At 40.2% G+C, this 21,965-nt stretch overlaps 1 protein-coding gene across 2 annotated transcripts in view; it reads left to right on the top strand.

Annotated features, from left to right (window-relative positions):
- The window catches only part of PLEKHB2 (pleckstrin homology domain containing B2), a 49,358-nt gene extending 29,115 nt beyond the window's left edge, over window positions 1–20,243 (top strand). The window contains exons 5-8 of one of the 2 annotated variants that reach the window (XM_049615810.1): window positions 1,163–1,202; window positions 2,688–2,777; window positions 11,296–11,401; window positions 17,490–20,243. In XM_049615810.1, the coding sequence (XP_049471767.1) occupies window positions 1,163–1,202; window positions 2,688–2,777; window positions 11,296–11,401; window positions 17,490–17,626 (373 nt within the window). In that variant the 3' untranslated portion in view covers window positions 17,627–20,243. Of the gene's footprint in view, window positions 1–1,162; window positions 1,203–2,687; window positions 2,778–11,292; window positions 11,402–17,489 lie in introns of both variants that reach the window. The other variant, XM_049615809.1, reaches the window with a different exon arrangement.
- The last annotated feature ends 1,722 nt before the right edge of the window (window positions 20,244–21,965 follow it).

Here is a 21,965-nt window from a genome sequence, read left to right as displayed (position 1 = left end):
TGGATCTTGAGGGCATTGTGCTAAATGAAATAAGTAAAACAGAGAAAGACAATTACTATATGTCTCACTTGTAGAATCTAAAAAAGCCAAATTCCTAGAAAAAGATAGTAGAATGAATGGTGGTTGGGGGAAATGGGGAGATGTTGGTCAAAGTATACAAACTTCCAGCTATATGATGACTAAGTTCTGGGCATCTAGTTATGTAGTATTGTGATTATAATTAGCAAATACTTGTTACATGCTTGAACAAGTTAAGGGACTAGGTTTTAAGTGTTATGATCAGAAAAAATAAGTAATTATGTGAGGGGATGAAGGTATGAATCATATTGTCATCATTTTGCATCAAATCATTACATTGCATACTGTAAACTTACATGTAATATGTCAATTTCTCAAGCTGGCAAAAAAGTACTAGGACTGTTTTCAATCACAAAAAAATTGCTGACAATCTGAATCTCTTATCATGGAACATTATGTAGCCATTAAAAAAATGCAGTTGGCATTATGCTAAGTGAAATAAGGCAGAGAAAGACAGATACCATATGTTTTCATTCATGTGGATCTTCAGAAACTTAGCAGAAGACCATGGGGGAGGGGAAGGGGAAAAAACAGAGAGGGAGGGTGGCAAACCATAAGAGATTCTTAAATACTGAGAACAAACTGAGGGTTGATGGGGGATGGGGGAGAGGGGAAAGTGGGCGATGGGCATTGAGGAGGGCATCTGTTGGGATGAGCACTGGGTGTTGTACGGAAACCAATTTGAAAATCAATTAATTTAAATAATAAAATCCCAGAATCAATCAATAAGTCAATAAATTAAAATGCGGTAGATCTGTGTGTGTGACATGAACTGACAAAGCAAGTTGCAGTAGAGTTAAACATGTGCATTTTTTTATACTTACTAAAGAGTAAAGCAAAAACTGTATAGTAATAGAGTAGGCTTTAAATACTATATAGTGTATGCGCCACAGATACATATTGTTTCACATATTGTGTATTGTGCAGATCTCAGATGATTTGATTGAGTGGGTCTTGGGGTAAGGACAGAAGGCCTGTTCTTGAAACAAACTTTTCCAGAAATTTTGATGCCGACACAGGTTTGAGAATCCTTGAGGTAGATGTTGGATTGCCTTAAATAAGCATCCCTTTTTCTTTTCTCCAGGGCCTGGAAATTTACACTGCAGGATTCCAGGACAAACACAGTAAGTTGCTAAGGGCAATCACCTGTAACGTTTTTGCCTTGTCTTGCTGTAACAAATGGGATGATAGGGGATTAAGAAAGGGAAATGGGGATGGGTTTCTTGATCGTCCAGCCATGGCTGAGCACTCATAGCTGGGCAGGACACCTTTTACTGATATGAGAGTAAGCTAGATTTTGCCAAACCTTTTAAGGCAGGAGGATCCCTGCCAGTACAGGCAACACTGGTCCTAATATTGTCTTCCAGAAGTGTCTGTATCTCAGAAAGTTTTGCAGCACTTTGAATTCTGCTGTAGTTTACAGAGAAGGCTCAAAAAGGACCAGAGTCCATTCATGGCACCCCAGCCTTGTGAAACAAGCATTTTGGGGACTTGTGCTTGATTCTAGTTCTGCTTCTGACCTTAGGAAGTCACTGAGATAGTAAACCCCATTTGTAGGGGTCTAATGCCATTTTTGTGTCCGAGAATCAAGGCAACTTCCTCTGCAGGAAACATTTTTATTCTTCAGATAAGATTTTATTTTTCCCTATAAAGGGAGGAAAAGAAAAAGGTAGATGAAGCTTATAAAATAATTTGTACAGGTAGGAAAAGTAAAAAAGACTTAATATCCAAATGTCATTGTTTCCTACTCTGTTAGCCCAAGACAGTTCTTCCTGTAAGCCTACTCTGCAACTCCAGTTAGCTTTTCTCTCACAAAAATCTTGGCTGAAATTAGTGTTAATGATCCATACTGTTGGGGCTAAGATCCCAAGATGATTCTTTGCATGGATTTATTATTATTTTTTTAAGTTTATTTTTTTATTTTGAGAGAGAGAGAGAGAGAGAGTGCACACATGCTCACAGGGAGGGGCAGAGAGAGAGGAAGAGAGCATCCCAGGCAGGCTCTGTGCACCATCAGCGTGGAGCCAGACATGGGGCTCAAACCCACGAGAACCATGAGATCATGGCCTGAGCCGAAATCAAGTGTCAGATGCTTAACTGACTGAGCCACCCAGGTGCTCCTGGAATTTTTTTTAAAAGAGTACATAGATTTTTCTTTTTCCACTGGGAAGTAATTTAATGAAGGAATTTTTTTTTTAGTGCAAAAAGCAGGCTGTGTGTGTAGGACAATCCCTGACTGCTGTGTCTTCAGATTGTAGGATTTATATTTAACAGAAGGGTTGTTGAGAGTGGTGCCACATCTTTGAAAAGGCCTGGATAATGGTAGACTCTGGCCTCCTTAGTCAGTGAGAGCTCCATTCCTGCCTTCTGCAGATGGCTGAGGAGGACAGCCTCCTCCCGAATTCAGAGGACAGGAGAGTGCAGGATTAGAGGGGGTTGTGGGGAGATACTCTTGTTGTTCACTGCTTTTCAGAGACCTGTTGTATTTGCTGTTCTAATTTTTAAAATTTTGCTGAATAGAAAGGATATGTATACGTACAGAATCATGAGAGCCTGTATATGGTTGCTTTGTGACAGAAAGCTGTTTTTCATTCTCTCTCCTCTCGTAGGCTTATGTTGGCTCAGAAGTCCTGTATGATGAGACAGCTGTGGCTTCTTCCCCTCCTCCTTACACAGCCTATGCTGCACCAACCCCTGAGGTAGGGAGCAAATCTTGGTGTTTTGGAATCCAAGTTTTAGGGAGGTTGGGGTCTCTGTGCTACTCTTCTCCCCACCCCTCCCAACTGTGCTACTCTCCTTTTTAAGAAACAAAACAAAAAAAACCCTTGAACCAGTATCAGAGAAATTAAAAATGCACTCAACCCTTTTCTTTAAACTTTTTAAAAAACAGATTATTGTCATTGTTTGCTTTCATAAAATAAAGCTATTGCTTTATAATCTCCATGGTTACATTTTGTTTTTAAGATAGGCCTGATAATGATTCATGTTTTTTGTTTTGTTTTTTTTTTTTATTAAAAAAATGGTTTTTTTAATGTTTATTTGTTTTTGAGAAAGGGAGAGAGACAGAGTGTGAGTGGGGAGGAGCAGAGAGAGAGGGAGACACAGAATCTGATGCAGGCTCCAGACTCTGAGCTGTCAGTGCAGAGCCTGACGCAGGGCTCGAACCCACAAACCATGAGATCATGACCTGAGCCAAAGTCGGATGCTTAACCGGCTGAGCCACCCAGGCGCCCCTTTAATTTAAAAAAAAAAAAAAAAAAGTTAACGTTTATTTATTATTGAGAGACAGAGCATGAGCAGGGGAGGGGCAGGGAGAGGAGGAGACACAGAATCCGAAGCAGGCTCCAGACCCTGAGTTGTCAGCACAGAGCCCAACGCGGGACTCGAACTCACAAACCATGAGATCATGACCTGAGCCGAAGTCAAACGCTCAACCGACTGAGCCACCCGGGCGCCCCTAATTTTTTTTTTTTAATGTTTGTTTATTTTTGAGAGAGAGAGAGAGAGAGAGACAGAGTGTGAGCAGGGGAGGGGCAGAGAGAGAGGGAGACACAGAATCTGAAGCAGGCTCCAGGCTTTGAGCTGTCAGCACAGAGCCCGACACGGGGCTTGAACTCATGAACTGTGAGATGACCTGAGCCAAAGTCAGATGCTGAACTGACTGAGCCACCCAGACGCCCCCTAGAAATGATTCATGTTAATCATAGTTGCTTTGATAATATGATATTGATGATTTTTATACTTAATGAATTACTTGAATTTTCTGTATAACCAGAAAAGATGCTTTATTTTTATTTTTACTTAAAAGATTTTGTTTATTTTGAGAGAGAGAGCAAGCAGGGGAGAGGCAGAGAGAGGGAGAGAGAGAGAATCCCAAGCAGACTCCACATTGTCAGTACGGAGCCCAACGTGGGGCTCAATCTCATGAACTGTGAGATGGTGACCTGAGCCGAAATCAAGAGTCAGATGCTTAACTGACTGAGCTACCCAGGAGCCCTACTTTTTTTTACTTTGAAAAAACAAAACTCAAGAAAAAAATCACATATCAAATACCTTAGGAGTATCTCCTAGTTAGATGTGTTAAGTGTTCAGTGCTACATATAGAAGTCTCTGTTGTGGGAGGGACTTCTGTTTTGTTTTGCTTTTTTAACTTTTAATAATTATAGATTTACAGGAAGTTCCAAAAATAATATGGAAAGATCTCATGTACTCCTCATTCAGCTCCTCAGTTGTTACATGAAATCAAAACCAGGAATTTGAAATTGGCAAAATGTTTATGTCTGGTTTCGTGTCATTTTATCATATGTGTAGGTTTGTGTAACCAGCCCTTCAATCAAGATATAAAACTGTTGATAAAATCTTCCCGCTACACCCTTACATAGTTATACCCTCATTCCCCTTTCTAACTCCCATCAACCACTGATTTGTTGATTTGTTCTCTGTCTGTATAATTTTGTTATTTCCACAATGTTATATAAATAGAATCATACAGCATGTGATCTTTTTTTTAAATTTTTTTTTAATGTTTATTTAATTTTTGAGACAGAGAGAGATAGAGCATGAACCGGGGGGGGGGGGGGGGGGGGGGGGGGTCAGAGAGACAGAGAGACACAGAATCCCAAGATGGCTCCAGGCTCTGAGCTGTCAGCACAGAGCCGGACAAGGGGCTTGAACCCACAGACCGTGAGATCATGACCTGAGCCGAAGTCGGATGCTTAACCGACTGAGCCATCCAGGCACCCCTGATCTTTTTGAGTTTGATGTTTTTCACTTAGTACAGTTCCCTTGAGACCCAGCCAAATTCTTGCATGTATACCCCATTAAGTATTGATGGATGTTTACTTGGGGTTGTTTCAAAGTTTTGGCTATTACCACTAAATGTACTGTGAATTCTCCTCATGTATAGCTTTTTATATAGGCATAAAGTTTTATTTCTTTGGGGAAAATGCTCCAAAATGGAATTGCTGGGTCTATTATATGGTAAGTACATGGTTAATTTTTTAAAAAGCTAAGAAACTACTTTCCAGAATGACTCTACTGTTTCACTTATGTGAATAATCCAGTTTCTCTGCGTCTTTCCCAGCATTCAATGCTGTCACCATTTTTTAATTTTAGCTGTTCTTACAGGTATGTAGTGATATTTCATTCTAATTTTAATTTGCATTTCCCTAATAGCTAGCGATGTTGGACATCTTTTTATGTGCTTTTTTTTTGCCATTGTATATCCTGTTCAGTAAAATGTCACTTCATGTCTTTTGCTTGTTTTCTAATTGTATTATTATTTCTTTTAACATTGAGTTTTGAGAGTTCTTTGAGATTGAGATAGGAACACTTCGTCAGATATGTGGTCTGGAGCATTGTGTTACTATCCTCTTAACAGTACCTTTCATGGAGTTTTAGTTTTCATGCAGTCTAGTTTATCAGTTTTTATGGTTTGTGCTTTTGTTGTCGTTTCATACTTCCCCCAAGACCAGGTTTCCTAAGGTTTTCTCCTGTGCTATTTTTTGGAAGTTTCATAGTGCCAGGATTTACATGTAAGGCGTTAGGGTTAGGGTTCATTTTTTTTGAATATGAATGTCCACTTATTCAACTACAATTTGATGAAAAGTCCTTTGTGGAATTGCTTTTGCATCTCTGTGAAAATTCACTTGGCTGTATTTGTGTGTGTCTATTTCTGGGTTCTCTGATTGTTCTATTGATCTATGTGTTTTTCTTCCTCTTACACCACACTGACTTGATTACTGTAGCTGTATAAGTCTTAAAATTGGGTAGACTGATCCCCCACTTTATCCTTTTCAGAATTCCCTGAACTATTCTGGTTCTATTTCCTTTCCATATGATGTGTCTAAATCTACAACAAAATCTTCTTGATAGATTTTGAAAGAAATTGTTTTAAACCTATGTATCAGGTTTTTGGGGGGAGAATTGACATATTATGTTGAGTTTTTCAGTCAGTGAACATGGACTGTCTCTATTTAGATCCTCTGATTTTTTTCATCAGCATTTTGTAGTTTCAGTATAAAAATCTTGGGCATGTTTTGTTAGATTTACACTTACGTATTTTTTTTTTGATCGTTGTCTATGGTATTATGTTTTAAATTTTAATTTCCCCAAGTTCATTGATTTTTGTTTATTGATCTTATAGCTTGTGAACTTACTAAGCTCACCTGTTGGTTCTAGAAGTAGTTTTTTGTACATTCTTTGGGATATTCTACAATAGACGCAATCATGTCATCTGTAAATAGGGAGAGTTTTCTTTCCAGTCTGTGTGCCTTCTATTTCTTTGCCCTGGTTAGAACTTCTAATGTTATGTTGAATAGCAGTGGTAATAGCAGTCATCCTTGTCTTGTTCTTGATTTTAAGGGGAATGCATTCGGTTTTTCTACATTACATGTGATGTGAGCTGTAGTTTTTGAAGATGTTCAATAACAAGTTGAGAAAGTTCCTTTTCTAGTTTTCTGAGTTTTATCATGAATAGGTGTTGAATTTTGTCAAATACCTTTTCTGCATCAATTGGCATGGTCATGTGATTTTTTTTTTAAACCTCTGTCAATATGATGGATTATACTGATTGATTTTCAAATATTGAACCAGAGTTGCATCCCTGTAATAAACCTCTCTTAGTTGGGTGTATAATTCTTTTCTTTTATTGCTGAATTCTGTTTGTTAATATTCTTACAGATTTTTGCATCTATATTCATGAAGGATATTGGTCTGTAGTTTTTTTGTACTCTTATTTGGTATTAGGTCATACTGGCTTTACAGAATGAATTTTGGGAAGTGTTCCCTGCTCTTCTATTTTCTAGAAGAGATTATATAGAATTTGTGTTAATTCTTTTTTAATTTATTTTTAAAAAATTTTTTAAATGTGTGTTTATTTTTGAGAGAGACAGAGACAGAGTGCCAGCAGGGGAGGGGCAGAGAGAGAGGGAGACACACAATCTGAAGCAGGCTCCAGGCTCTGAGCTGTTAGCACAGAGCCTGATGCGGGGCTCAAACTCACCAACCCTGAGATTGTGACCTGAGTTGAAGTTGGATGCTTAACTGACTGAGCTACCCAGGCGTCCCATGTTAATTCTTTTTTAAAATATTTGGTAGAAATCTCCAGTGAAACAGTCTGGGCCTGAAGATTTTGAGGGTGGGGTATTTTTAATTACAAATTTTATTTTTTTAAAATGTTTATCTATTTTTGAGAGCGTGCAAGTGGGGGAGGTGCAGAGAGAGAGGGAGACACAGAATTGGAAGCAGGCTCCGTGCTCTGAGCTGCCAGCACAGAGCCCCATGTGGGGCTCGAACTCATGGACCCTGAGATTATGACCTGAGCCGAAGTCGAATGTTTGACTGAGAGCCACACAGCCGCCTCCAAATTCTATTTTCTTGAGAGTTATAGTACTGTTCATTTTCTATTTCATATTGAGTGGATTGTAGTAATTTGTACTTTTTGAGTAATTGGTCCTTTTCATATAAGTTGTTTAATTTACGTGTGCACCTCTGTCATTGGTCCATAGACATTTATATTTTCTTGGTGGGTTAACTGTATTATCATAATGTAATGTCCCTTTCTGTTTCTGGCAATTTTCTTTAGTCTGATGTTTGCTCTGATATTAATATAGTCACTTCTTCTTGCTTTTCACTGTTTGTGTGGTATCTCTTCCCATCTTTTTTTTTTTTTTTTCAACCTACATATTTCATTTGAAGTGAGTTTCTCATAGATAACATGTATGTGAGTTTTCCCTATCTGACATCTGACAAATCTCTATTTTGTAATTAGTATATTTAGACCATTTACATTTAATGTAATTTTTGATATATTAGGTTTAAGTATGCCATTTTGTTTTTTGTTTCCTTTGGTTCTGTGTTTTAAATTTCTCTGTGTTCTTGTACTTAAGCTTTTTGTGAATTATTTGAACATGTTTTAAAATTGCCTTTTGAGGGGCGCCTGGGTGGCTCAGTTGGTTAAGCATCTGACTATGGCTCAGGTCATGCTCTCATGCTCGTGAGTTCAAGCTCCTCGTCGGGCTCTGTGCTGAGAGCCTGGAGCCTGCTTCAGATTCTGTCTCCCTCTCTCTCTCTGCCCCTGTTCGTGCTCTGTCTCTCTGTCTCTCTCAAATATAAATAAACATTAAAAAAAATAAAGTTGCATTTTGATTTATCTATAATGTTTCTTGAGTGTGTCTCTTTGTATTGCTTTTTTAGTGGTTGCTCTGCATTATTCATATTTACATATTTTTCAAAGTCAAGTGTTCACGTTTCTTTTATATATGAGAACCACATCAGATGGTGTTAGAAATTTTGCTTCAGCTGTCAGACTTGTTAGAAAAGTCAAGCTGTGAAGGAAAGTTTATTTACATGTATTTCTGCTCTGTACCTATTTTTTTTTTCTTTTTTTACCTCCTGATGTTTTAGGGTTCTTTCTTTTATTGTTTACATTTTGTTCAGTGAAATTCTTTTTTTGCCATTCTCTTAGGATAGTAGCTCTGTTGGCAACAGATTCTCAGTTCTTCATCTGAGAATGTCTTGATTTTTTTCTTTATTTCTGAGGGATATTTTCACTAGTGTAGAATTCTGAGTTGACATTTCCTCCAGCATTTGTCAAGTGTGTGCTATTTCCTTTGGTCTACATGGTTTCTGAGGAGAAATCTGCTATCATTTACATTTCCCCCCATGTAGGTAATGCATTGTTTGTTTCTTGCTATTTTCATTGTCCTTAGTTTTCAGAAGTTTGACTATAGTATGTTGGTATGGATTTTGGGGGCGTTATCCTATTTGGCGTTCACTGTCTTTTTGTTTCTTGCTAAATTTGGGAAAATTTAGGCCATTATTTCTGGAATGTTTTTTTCAGCCCCACCCCTTTTCCTTTTGAAACTAATGATATGGATGTTAGATGTCCCACATGTCTCAGATTCTGTTCATTTTCTTTTTATTAAAAAAAATTTTTTTTAATGTTTATTTATTTTAGAGACAGAGCATAAGCAGGGGAGGGGCAGAGAGGGCTGGAGACAGAATCTGAAGCAGGCTGCAGGCCCTGAGCTCTCAACACAGAGCCTGACGCGGGGCTCGAACCCATGGACCATGAAATCATGACCTGAGCTGAAGTTGGACACTTAACTGACTGAGCCACCCACGCGCACCTTCTTTTCTTCAATATATTTTCCTCTCTGTTCCACTTTATAGTATGTTTACTGATTCTTTTTGTCTGACATTTCTATTCTGTTTTTGGACAACTGAGAATACTAAAACATCAGGAGGTAAAAAAAAAAAAAAAAGTATGGTCAGAGCAGAAACTCTGATAAATGAGCATTGGCCTCAACTTAAAGTTGCCAGCTGCATTAACCCCTAACAAGGGAGTCCACTTGTCCTTTGAAGCCAGGCATTGACTTCTCATCTGTAGCTATGAAAATCCTTGATAATATCTTCTTCCAATAGAAGGCTATTTCATCTGCACTGAAAATCTCTTGTTAGGTGTAGCCACCTTCATAAATGATCTTAGCTGCCGTCTTCTGGGTAACTTGTTGCAGCTTCTACATCAGCTCTTGCTGCTTTACCTTGCCCTTTTATGTTATAAAGCTGGTTTCTTTTCTTAAACCTCATGAACCAACCTCTCTTAGCTTCATACTTTGTTCTGCAGCTTCTTTCCCTCTTTCAGCGTTCACAGAATTGAAGAGAGTCAGGGCCTTCCTCTGGATTAGGGTTTGGCTGATCTTCTACCCAGACCACTCATACGTTCTCTGTATCAGCTATAAGACTGTTCTGTTTTCTCACCATTTGTATGTTCACTGGAGTAGTGCTTTTAATTTCCTTCAAGAACTTTTCCTTTGCACTCACAACCTGGCTGTTTGGTACAAGAGGCCCAGCTTTTGGCCTGTCTCAGTGTTCAACATGCCTTCCTCACTGAGCTGAATCCTTTCTAGCTTTTGATTTAAAGCGAGAGATTTGCGACTCTTCCTCTCACCTGAGCACTTAGAGACCGTTGTAGGGTTCTTCTAAATTAGCCTCATTTTTCTTTTTTTTCAATTTTTTTTTTCAATTTTTTTTTTTAAATTTTTATTTTTGGGACAGAGAGAGACAGAGCATGAACGGGGGAGGGGCAGAGAGAGAGGGAGACACAGAATCGGAAACAGGCTCCAGGCTCCGAGCCATCAGCCCAGAGCCTGACACAGGGCTCGAACTCACGGACCGCGAGATCGTGACCCGGCTGAAGTCGGACGCTTAACCGACTGCGCCACCCAGGCGCCCCTAAATTAGCCTCATTTTAATATTGTTGTGTTTTAGGGAATAGGGGACCTGAGAGGGAGAGAGATAGGAACTAGTGGTTGGTGGAGCAAGCAGAACACACGATTTATCTATTAAGTTTGCCCATTTATATGGTGTGGTTTGTGACACCCCAAAACAGTTATAATAGTAATATCAAAGATCACTGATCACAGATTGCTGTAACAAATATAATAATGAACGGGGCACTTGGGTGGCTTAGTCATTTGAATGTCTGACTCTTGATTTCGGTTCAGGTCATGATCCCAGGGTCATGGGATTGAGCCTTGTGGTGGGCTCTGTGCTGAGTGTGGAGCCTGCTTAAGATTGTCTCCCCCCCTACCCCTCTCCCCCTCTCCTCCTCTCCTCCTCTCCTCCTCTCCTCCTCTCCTCCTCTCCCCGTCTCCCCCTCTCCCCCCCCCCCCCCCTCCCCCTCTCCCCCCCCCCCCCCCCCCCCCTCCCCCCCCCCCCCCAGTCCCTCCCTCTGCCCTGCTCCCCTGCTTGTATGCTCGCTTGCTTGCTCTCTCTCAAAAAAAGAAAGATATTAATAATTAAAAATTTGAAATATTGTGAGAATTAGCAAAATGTGACACAGAGACATGAAGTGAACAAATGCTGTTGGAAAAATTGTGCCAATAGACGTGGTCCGTGTAGGGTTGCCACAAACCTCCCATGTGTAAAAACACAGTATCTGCAAAGTGCAGTGAAGTGAAACACAATAAAATTTCATTATGATGTTGAATAAAAGTAGTAAGAGTGGGCAGGCACCGTATTGTCTTGTTTCTGATCTTAGAGGAAAGCTTTTAACTTTACACTGTTGTTTATGATGTCCTGTGGGCTTGTTGCATATGGCCTTTATTATGTGGAGGTACATTCCCTCTCCACCTGCTTTGTTGGTGATTTTTATTATGAGTGGATGCTGAACTTCGAAATTGTATTTCTGATGGGCCTATTTCTTTTCAGCAGGCATATGGCTATGGTCCATACAGTGGTGCGTACCCTCCAGGAACTCAAGTTGTCTATGCTGCAAGTGGACAGGCTTATGCTGTACCCTACCAGTACCCGTATGCAGGTACCCCACGCCCACCTTCCATTCCTTATTTCTCTTCATTTACTGGGTGGATCTGTGAGGCCTGAAGGAATTGTATTTCTTAGTTTAAGGATAAGTGAGCAGTGCTTCTGGTTATAGACCACAAATGATTCTACTATGCTTTAAAAAAAAAAAAAAAGTTATGTATTTTTACGTTGTCTTATAAAGTTGGAGTAGGCTTGTGTTTTTTTTTTTTTATTTAAAAAAAATTTTTACATTTATTTATTTTTGGGGGAGGGGCAGAGAGAGAAGGAGACACAGAATCTGAAGCAGACTCCAGGCTCCAAGCTGTCAGCACAGAGCCTGACGCAGGGCTCGAACTCACAAACCACAAGATCATGACCTGAGCCGAAGTCGGACGGTTAACCGACTGAGCCACCCAGGTGCCCCAGAGTAAGCTTGTTAAAACTTCACTGTTGTATCCAGATTTATTCCCAAGGAGAGAATTTGTACCTACTGGTATTCACTTATATCCCATTTTAAACGATAACTTTCTCCTGTTTTTTCTCTTCTGGTAACATCCTTCAAATATTATCACTACTGAGGCGATACTCCATTTTGCAAGTGAAATAAAGGCCTGGAAGGTTCTTACATTTATTCCAGGCTTTTGATGCACTTCCATTTTTCACCTTACCTGAGGAAAATTGTAGTTGTGAGTAACTGGCCTGTGTAGGTAGCATCAAGTCCTGGGTGCAGTTTGGGCAGTGGGAGGTCTAAGGTGGAGGTGCAGGAGAGTGCTGGCTGTGAGGCCAGAGCCTACAGTCAGGATGAGGGGGCCCAAGAGCCCCCATCATGTGGTTGATGGACCGAAGAACAAGGCCACACCCAGAAGCCCAGAGAAGGGAAGTCAGGCAGAGGCGGTTGCAGTGGGCATGGCATATCGGATCAATGTATAAGTGAATGAAGCTGGCAAATAGCTTACAAGAGTCCTGAGCCCATAGAGCGGTTGAGAATCTGAATCTGAGGGCGCTGTGAACAAACCTAGTGCAGTGTCTTACCACGGCAGTGGAAGAAGAATCTGTTGCCAGAGAGGTAAGTGGTCACTGATGCTAATCTCCCAGAGAGGCCCAGGGCTGCCGCCCCCTGACTCAAAGTATCCTGCTAATTAGTGGTGGTTACTTTGGTGTCTCATAGGTGAGCATCCAGTATGAGAGGTTCTCTGCTTATCTGTTCCTGCAATCTGATGTAGTTCACTCAACTAGCATGGACTGTGACTTTTTGACTTTTTTTCATGTTAAATTGAAAACTAATAAAATGATGATGCTAAAAAATGAAGTATTTGTTGGCCCTGTGATCTTAGCACAACTATTTTTGTTTGAATTACTTTCCCCATACAAAATAAATTTTTGTCATTGAAATCTTATATCACCTTTTGCATTTCTTTTCTCATTTTAAAATTCTGTGTATTCTGAGTGTTACATAATTTCCATAAGTATTTTTAATGACTGCATATTATATTGGGTGATCTTCTAGTATTAACTGTTTACTTTTTCCTGTTTGCAGTCATAAATGTTGCTTTGAACATGTCTAATGATTTTCTTTTTCATTCCTGTTAAATCTTAGAATACATTTTTCATTTCTGTGTATTAAGTTAATGTGTTAAAGGGCATAGACATTTATTTTTCTTTTGATACCATTGAAATTTAGAAAGCTTCTCAAACATGCAGAAGTATGGACAATAGTGTAATGAACTGTCATTTGTCCATTACCACCTTCAGCTAGCATATCATGCCTAATTTTGTTTCACCTCCATCTCCTGTCATCTCTGGATTGTTTTGAGGGAAATCCACACTGTATCCTTTCATCTGACAGTATTACAGTAAATCTTAATACCATTTATTTAATTTTTTTTAAATGTTTATTCATTTTTGAGACACAGAGAGAGACAGAGCATGAGCAGGGGAAGGTCAGAGAGAGGGAGACACAGAATCTGAAGCAGTCTCCAGGCTCTGAGCTGTCAGCACAGAGCTCGACGCGGGGCTCGAACTCACGAACTGCGAGATCATGACCTGAGCTGAAGTCAGACGCTTAACTGACTGAGCCACCCAGGCGCCCAAATCTTGATACCATTTACCCAGTTGATTCTCAGAACAGTTTGCCAGTTTCTTTCTTTCTTTTTTTGAAGAAAATCTATTGTTATTATTTTTAATTATGGTAAAAAAAAAACAAGTACCATAAAATTTACTTTTTTAAAAACCATTTTAATTGTACAGTTCAGTAGTGTACATTTAATTGTACAGTTCAGTAGTGTACAGTACATTCACATTGTTGTGCATCAGATTTCCAGAATTTTTCATCTTCCCATATTGAAACTGTACTCGTTAAACAACAACTTCCCTTTTCCTTCCTCCCAGCCCCTGATAACCACTATTATACTTTATTTTTCTGTGAATTTGGATACTTTAGACATTTCATATAAGTGGAATCCTATAGTATGTGTATTTTTGTAATTGGTTTATTTCACTTAGCATTATGGTTTTTTTTCTTCTTTCTTTTTTTTTTTTCTTTAAAGGAACTTTTATTTTTTTCTACTACTTCAATGATAGAATTGGAGATGTAGCCTGGTGGGGAGGAATCAATGATGGACTGAGTTTGAAAAGGGAATAATTTAAGACTGGTCCAACTGAGGCCAGAGACCATTTACATGAGAAGTAAGGCAAATGACTAATAACAAAAAATTCAACTTCACTAATAAAGAAATGCAAATTGAAATGAGATACCGTTTCTGCTGATCACATTGGCAAAAATGAAGATATTCTTCAGTGTTGGTAAAATTTGCCAGTTTCTACCACTTCTAGGAAGTTCCTGAAGCACTGGTTTCTCAGCTGTCCTGAAAGACTGCTTATTGTTATTAGCTCTAAAAGTTTTGATACCCTCCTTGGGTCTAAAGTGGATCCTTAGGTTGCTTTAGTTTACATTTTTCTGCTGACTGGCAGAGATAAACATGGTATAATTGTTTACAAACTTGATCTCTTTGCCTGTTTGTCTTGCAGTTGGTGGGTTTTAAGCCCTAGCCTACCATGCCATGAGAGCGAACTTCTTTCTTACTCAGCCCCCAGACCTCTGACTGGGGTAATCTCAGCTGTTTCTTACTGTATAGAAGATCAGATGTTTTGCAGAAGTGCTAGTAAAGGGAATTTCTGTAAATTGGATTCTTTACTTGCTCTTGCCTTTCTTCATAGAAAAAGAGATAGCCCTCTCATGAGCACCCTCAATTTACTTGCTGCAGAGGGCAGAGTCAAGAAGTAGGTGGGCATTCAGCATTAGCGTTGTGACCCATCTAGCAAGCATACTTGCTGTGGAGAGGGTGAGTTGAGTTTGTGGTCATCCCCCAGTAGCCTTGTCCTGATGACCAGATTGGAGCTTCTCAGTCCCTTTCTGGATACCCCAGTGCTTGGCCAGCTTCATGACATTATGTGGTCTTTAGACACCATAGTCATGCATATAGCAGGGTAAAGGCCTTCTCTCTTTTTAAAAAAAAAAAAATTTTTTTTTTTAATGTTTATTTTTGAGAGAGAAAGAGAGACAGAGCACAAGCAGGGAAGGGGCAGAGAGAGAGGGAGACACAGAATCCGAAGCAGGCTACAGGTTCTGAGCTGTTGGCACAGAGCCGGACGCGGGGCTCGAACCCACGAACTGTGAGATCATGACATGAGCTGAAGTCAGACGCTTAACTGACTGAGCCACCCAGGTGCCCCAAGGCCTTCTATTTAATATGATTGGAGCCAGTGGTCAGTCAGCCAATTAAAAAAGTACAAAGGGTGCTGTGTACACACTATGAGTGTTCTGTTTTAATTTACCTGTGTTAGTGGACAGTGTTCAGCTATCTTTTGACATGGGCTCTAGGATTTTGCTTTGCATTGGCTCCTTTGGTTGGAGTTTTCTTGTCTTGTAAACACTGTGCTCATGGGCTGTCTTTTGACATGGGCTCTAGGATTTTGCTTTGCATTGGCTCCTTTGGTTGGAGTTTTCTTGTCTTGTAAACACTGTGCTCATGACATATCACCGCATCGCAGTTTCCCTTGGTAAGTACAAACAAGTCTAGGTTTTAAAATTCTTTTTTTAGTTTTTTAGTTTACTCATTTCCTTGCTCTGATAGTAATTTGTGAGTTACCTGCCTTTATTCAGTCCACCCTAAAGTATCGAACTTAGTTATCCTGGAAGCAATAGCTGCCTATTTCACATTCACATTTTGACCATTTATGTAAAGCTTAGTTAAGTTAGGTAACTACAGTATGTACAACTTAGAAATGTCCTCAGCTGACTTGGGTAAGGATTTCTCTTCCTGGTAGGAGCAGAGGCAAGCAGGAGCTGCAGGAGAGGTCTCTCCTGGTCATGTAGTGCAGGAGGCCCTTGATGTGATCTACTGAGGGAATGTAGATTTAGATTGTCCAAGGGATCTTCTAATTAAGTCAGCTTGCAAGTTCCTACTATCCTACATTTCATAGTTCCATTTGCCTAATTGAAAACTTTTAAATTTCAAGGCAGTGAAAGTAAATACTACTAGCTCACCAATTTTGAAAGGTAAACATTGCATAAAACATTGTTTGCTTCCAGTGCTGTTACCTGTACTTGATCAGCCCTTTGTTTATAGTGGTGTCATTCTACTGTGCAGCTTTGGTGTTTTTTCTTTTCTCTTCTCTTCTCCTCCATCATATTTGAGCTTTAGTGGTTTATGAGTGCACACTTGTAGCCTGAGTGCCTAGGTTTGCATGCCCTTATTGCCATTAACCCCTGTGTGCCTCACTTTTGCCCATCTGTAAAATGGGTATAATAATAAACTCAACTCATAGGGTTGTTAGTATTAAGTGAGTCAGTACATGTAAATGCTTGTAGTACTGTGATTGCTTAGAGTACTAAGGACTTCTAAATGTTAGCCTTTATTTTGCTGTTGGTTTTCATCTACATATACACATTACTGTTGTATTAGTTTCTTGCTCCCTTAGGGTTGAACTGTTAAGGGAACAGCAGGTCAGGGAGGGAAGTTAACATTATTTATATTTGAGTAATTTTAAAGCTAATTAGCTGTTAGATAGTATAGCTGTGAAGTATAGAACAGAACAAATAGTACATTTCCAGTTGTAAACTTTAGTCATGCAAATTAAATATTAAAGTTGTTTAAAGTTTGCTTTTAGAAATTTTCCCCTTAACGTAAGTATTTTCCCCCATAAAGACCTATGATTAAAAATGAGCAAGTTTTATTAGCAGATTTAAGGTCTAATTTAAAAATGGTTTACATGAATATCAAGAAGCTAATTAGCTTTTAAATGGATTTTTCATTTTCAGCTTTAGGTGGAGATTCTTGCCTCTCACAATGCAGGCTCTGTGTATCTCCCATGCTCTCCTGTATCTACCTGTCATCCTAATAAGTGTGACTGGAGGGGAGAAGTGGACATTGGAGACTGGAGCTTACAGCTGCATTAGGATCCTGCTGTTTGCAGTGTTTGGGGGAGGGCAGAAGTGGACATTGGGGACTGGAGCTTAACAGCTGCACTAGGACCCTGATGTTTGTAGCATTTGGGGAGGGCAGAAGTGGTCATTGGGGATTGGAGCTTACAGCTGCACTAGGACCCTGGCTGTTTGCAGCGTTTGGGGGAGGGCAGAAGTGGACATTGGAGACCAGAGCTTACAGCTGCATTAGGATCCTGCTGTTTGCAGCGTTTGGGGGAGGGCAGAAGTGGACACTGGAGATAGGAGCTTACAGCTGCAGTAGGATCCTGCTGTTTGCAGTGTTTGGGGGAGAAGTGGACATTGGGGACTGGAGCTTACAGCTGCACTAGGACCCTGCTATTTGCAGCGTTTGGGGGTTTGGACCTTGGAAAGTTGAGCACCTTGGTTTCCTCTTACTGCAGTCTTAGAGACAGTCACCGTGGCCTGTTCTGGGGGAGAGCCGGGGAGCACCCACTCAGCGACTCCACACACCTGTTGAGAGGAAGATAGCACTGTAGGGGAGGGATGCACATGCAGGGAGATGTGACCTTTGCCACTTCAGGGCACACTGTCTTTATGAGGGAATGTTGGACTTCACAAACTGCTCCTCACAGCATCTGCTTTTTCACTTCTTTTTTAGGACTTTATGGACAACAGCCTGCCAACCAGATCATCATTCGGGAGCGGTATCGAGACAGCGACAGTGATCTGGCACTGGGCATGCTGGCCGGAGCAGCCACTGGCATGGCCTTAGGGTCTCTGTTCTGGGTCTTCTAGAGTCCTTCAGATCTGGATGTGCATAGCTTCTGATACCCTGTGTGCAATAATATAATTTGCAGGGCATTTCTGTTGGTGATAAATGTTTTTAATAATAGTTTAATTGTTCTTTTGAAAGTGATGACATCATAGTTCTAACTAATCCATACACGTACTGTAGAGAAGGCTTCTGATTTGTGTTTAGCTAAAACATGGAATCTCTGGGGCACTGGCTCATTCCAGGAGTTTCATTCTAGAACTCTTGGAATACCTTATTTTGGACATACCTATTTAGAATGGCATTTTCTTTTCAGAGTTAGGTATAGTGCTTAAGGGATAATTTAGTGTTCTGTTTATATATGGTGATGTATGAGTGAGCAATGTGGCAAGGAGAACTGCATCTTCTTTCTGTGTAACATTGAACTTTGAAGCCTTGGATCAGAGCTGGCTGCATGTAACTTCAGGAGTTGTGGACTGGTAAGCAACCAGGAACTTCCCTGAGGCAGTGGGGTGGTATCCCCAGGACCTCTGGGGCCAGCAAGGCTGACTGCTCAGGATGATGGGGTAGGGTCAGCCCCCCTCCCCGCCCTCCTCCCTCCCTCCCCACCTTCCTCCCCACTTCCTCTTAAAATGATGCTTCTTCATTTTATTCTTTGTTCTTTTGGTATGATCCTTGGAAAATATCCCATATTAGGAATTGGCTTGAGCCTCAAAGTTTTATCCTTTAAAACTTGAAGAAGCCAAAACAGTTTGAAGTATGTGGAGGTAGATGTGCTTTATTCAGAGAAGACCCTATGTTTTTAGTGTCTGCTTTGGATATTTTTATTGCCACATCAGCCTACTTATAGCTTATTTTGCTACTTGTTGAGAAAGTGGTATTAAGAGTGGTGAGGAAATGGAATGAGAGCCATACTTACAGTGTGACTGTGTCAGGCCTCTGGGGATCACACTGTGCAGAGGGTGCTCTTTTCCTCTCTTCTGTCCTTCTGAAGAGCAGGTGTCCTGCTTTGTGCAGGACTGGGGCACTGTGATTGTCCCCCAAGCACTGGGGTTCATGGAGCCCTGGTGATGGATAGTGGGGGCTCTTGGGACCATGGCTGTTGGGGAGACTCAGGTTACAGATGGGAAATGATTGCCTAAGAACATGAATAACCTTCTGTCAAGGTATTACTCAGCTTGACCAGGACATGGGCTTTGTTTTTATTCCTGACACAGAAGCTTAAACCATGTAATTTTGAGCCCCAGCTATGTGTGAAGCTCTGGAAAACCCATAATCCTACACTTCTGTTATTTCTTTATATGAATTTGTAAAGCCCAGAATTAGTCCAGTCTTCTGTCCCGCAAGCTTTAAAAAATGTACTTCCACCAAGGCAGTTTAGCACAGTGACAGTCCCTACGCTGGCACTCCAAAATACACTCCCTAGTAGCACAAACTCTGTTTTTATTTTCTGTGGCCAGTTACATACATAACTTGTTTCATAGGTCAACTGACTCCATCTCTGAGCAGACTTAAATAGATGTCCATATGAAGCCATCTGCCAAACGACCTTGATGTCAGGTCTGTTTTCCTGGGCAGTTCTGCTGAACTTACACTGTAGAGTCTGTTTCTAGTTGAAAGGAGGTGCACTTGACTGTCACCCCTTTGGATATTTGAGACAGTGGAAAATTGCCAACTGTGATTTGTGACAAGGTTGGTTTTGATGATTAAAAATGTTGCTCTTATGATTTTACATCCTTTGTAGTAAGAATGGCTTTGTTTAGATGATAGTCATTATTAAGAGCTGTATGCTTTACTAATAAAATATTAAACAGTTTTTAATGTGGTATTGGGGTATTGATTTTGAACTTGGAGTTCCTGGAACCACAGGGTACTGAGTTATGTTGCTGAAATGCCTGGGAAGCAGAGTCCCCCCTCTGACGGAAGGGGCAGGTGTAAACTGAAGCTTGGGCACATGTGTGTGCACTCTGTTGGCCAGCCCCATTGGGCAGCCACAGTTGAACCTGGAAATTCAGTGTTGCCAGTGACTTGATGCTGTTAGGAAATGCATAGTAGGTATAAAGATGGGCTGAGATACTTCATTTCCTTGGTCCAGTTTCTGTAGATGCCAGCTTTGTGATTGCCTCAATTTAGGTAATCCTAAATCAAAAAAAGTTAGATGAGGTGGAAGGAACTTGTTCAGGTGTGAGTAAGCTTTTCTCACTTTCATGTGTGGAAGAAGTTGCCCACTGACATTGCACACATGCCAAGCTGATTGTTTTTTGGTTACTGGAGTGAACTTCAGAGTCTTAGATAGTAAGGAGAAAAGAAAGACCAGTGGCTGTGTTTCAGATGATCATCCTGAAACAGGCCAGACCTGGACCCAAGACACTGGTCTCAACCATGGTTGAGACGAATGGCCTAAGTTTATTTTCTACATCAGTTATGATCCTGTTTCATTTTTCTTTCTCCTTCCCAAGTTTATGTAGACACAGGCATGGAATGCAGTTCCATTTCTCACCCCCCCCCCAGAATTGATCTGTTTTCTGATTGCTTCCCTCTCATAATCTCTTGTGTCCACAGAACCTATTTTCCCTGTATATGCAAATTGTATGTTTATAAGTGAAAATGTTAATACATTAAATGGTTAACCTTAAAGCAGGTTGCATTGTGACTTCTGTTTTTTTAAATTAAATTTAGTTAAACTAAATAAAACCCAGCTTACCTATTTCTCCCACTATCCACCCCCACTTCTGGCAACTACCAATCCATTTTTTAAAAAAATTATAGTAACACACTGTCAGTTTTTTCTGCTACATCATGGGCAATAAGAATGGCAGTTACTGAGTGGGGCGCCCGGGTGGCTCAGTTGGTTAAGTGTCTGACTTTGGCTCAGGTCATGATCTCATGGTTCATGATTTGGAGCCCCACATAGGGCTCTGTGCTGACAGCTTGGACCCTGGAACCTACTTTGGATTCTGTGTCTCCCTTGCTCTCTGCCCCTCCCCCACACGTGCTCTGCCTTTCTGTCTCTCAGAAATAAATAAACATTAAAAAGAGATTAAAAAAAAAAGAATGGCACTTAGAAATCCCTGAGTGCTGGGGAATGTATTATCACATCAGAAAAGAATGACTCATTAGATTCTTACAGTAACTCTATAAGGCACTATTGTCCAGGTTACACTGGATGAAACAGGCTCAGAAGTTAAATATTTTTCTTAGGAGCACACAGGTAGTAAGTGAAATGGGTTTATATCTGATATGAAAGCATATTCTTTTTCCTTATGCCATGTCCTATAAAGGTGTAATTTCCACAGGGACATATGGATGGCATGTGTAGTAATACTTGTAAGATGACTATGAGAAAACTGATCATCCTGAACCAGATCCACTTGGCAGTGCAGATTCAGTAACTTCTTCCAACTACATGTCTTTGGTTGCATGACTGTGTATTTTTTTTTTTCCCTTTCCCCATCCGCAATTAAATCTCTAGATCCTGAATTACCACAGTTTCCTCTGGGCTAGTTTTTCTGTTTACCTCACCTATTGCAAACTTTCATTAAATGGTGATGTGTGGTTGCGTGTTACAGTTTAAGATGAGGAGTTTTATTTATACCAGAAACTTTGAGTCTCTTGGTTTCATTTCTTTAGAGAGCAATCCTCCAGTATTTTGCCAGGAGACACTTTCTGGGTGTGGAGAAGGGTAGACACTCCACACACAGACCACAGCCCTTTCCCTCTCCAGCTTGACTTTATCGTCATCTGTCATGCTGACCCCTGCTGCCTCCAGCTGTATAAAATTTTTTTGAGTAAGTTATACATAGCACCAGAATTTTTTTTAAAAACAAAGATTTAGTAATGGGTTATCCATCTGCCCATTTCCTACCCTCTCTTGAGAAGAGAGGTTCTCTCATGAAGGTTTATCTTTCATGTTATCCTTCATGCATATATAGTCTAGTACAAAAAATATTCTTATTTTTCTCCCCTTTTTACACAGAGGTTGATATATACACCAGTGGTACCCAGACACTTTAGTTGCAGGATCCTTTTACACTTAAATTTTTAAGGCCTCCAAAGAGCTTTTAAACATGAGTTATATTTATCAATATTTTCCATATTATGAAATAAAATTGAGACAATTAGAAACTTAAAACCTATAACAGAATTTACAAAAATTATTTTCCAAACCAAAATCTGAGGCAAAGCATTTTCACATTTGAAGATATTTCTTTAGCATCTGGTTTAATAGAAACCAGCTGGATTCTCCTGTATGTTTCTGTGTTCGGTCTGATTTGATTTGTTAGTTGAGGCATAGAAGGAAATATGGCTGCACATAGACATGTAGTTGGAAAGGGAGGACTGAGCAGACCCCCTGAAAGGGTC

This window comes from Panthera uncia (genome assembly GCF_023721935.1).
Source record: "Panthera uncia isolate 11264 chromosome C1 unlocalized genomic scaffold, Puncia_PCG_1.0 HiC_scaffold_3, whole genome shotgun sequence".
Taxonomy (NCBI): domain Eukaryota; kingdom Metazoa; phylum Chordata; class Mammalia; order Carnivora; family Felidae; genus Panthera; species Panthera uncia.
Note: the sequence above shows the minus strand (reverse complement) of the source record. Positions and strands in the feature narration are given on the sequence as shown.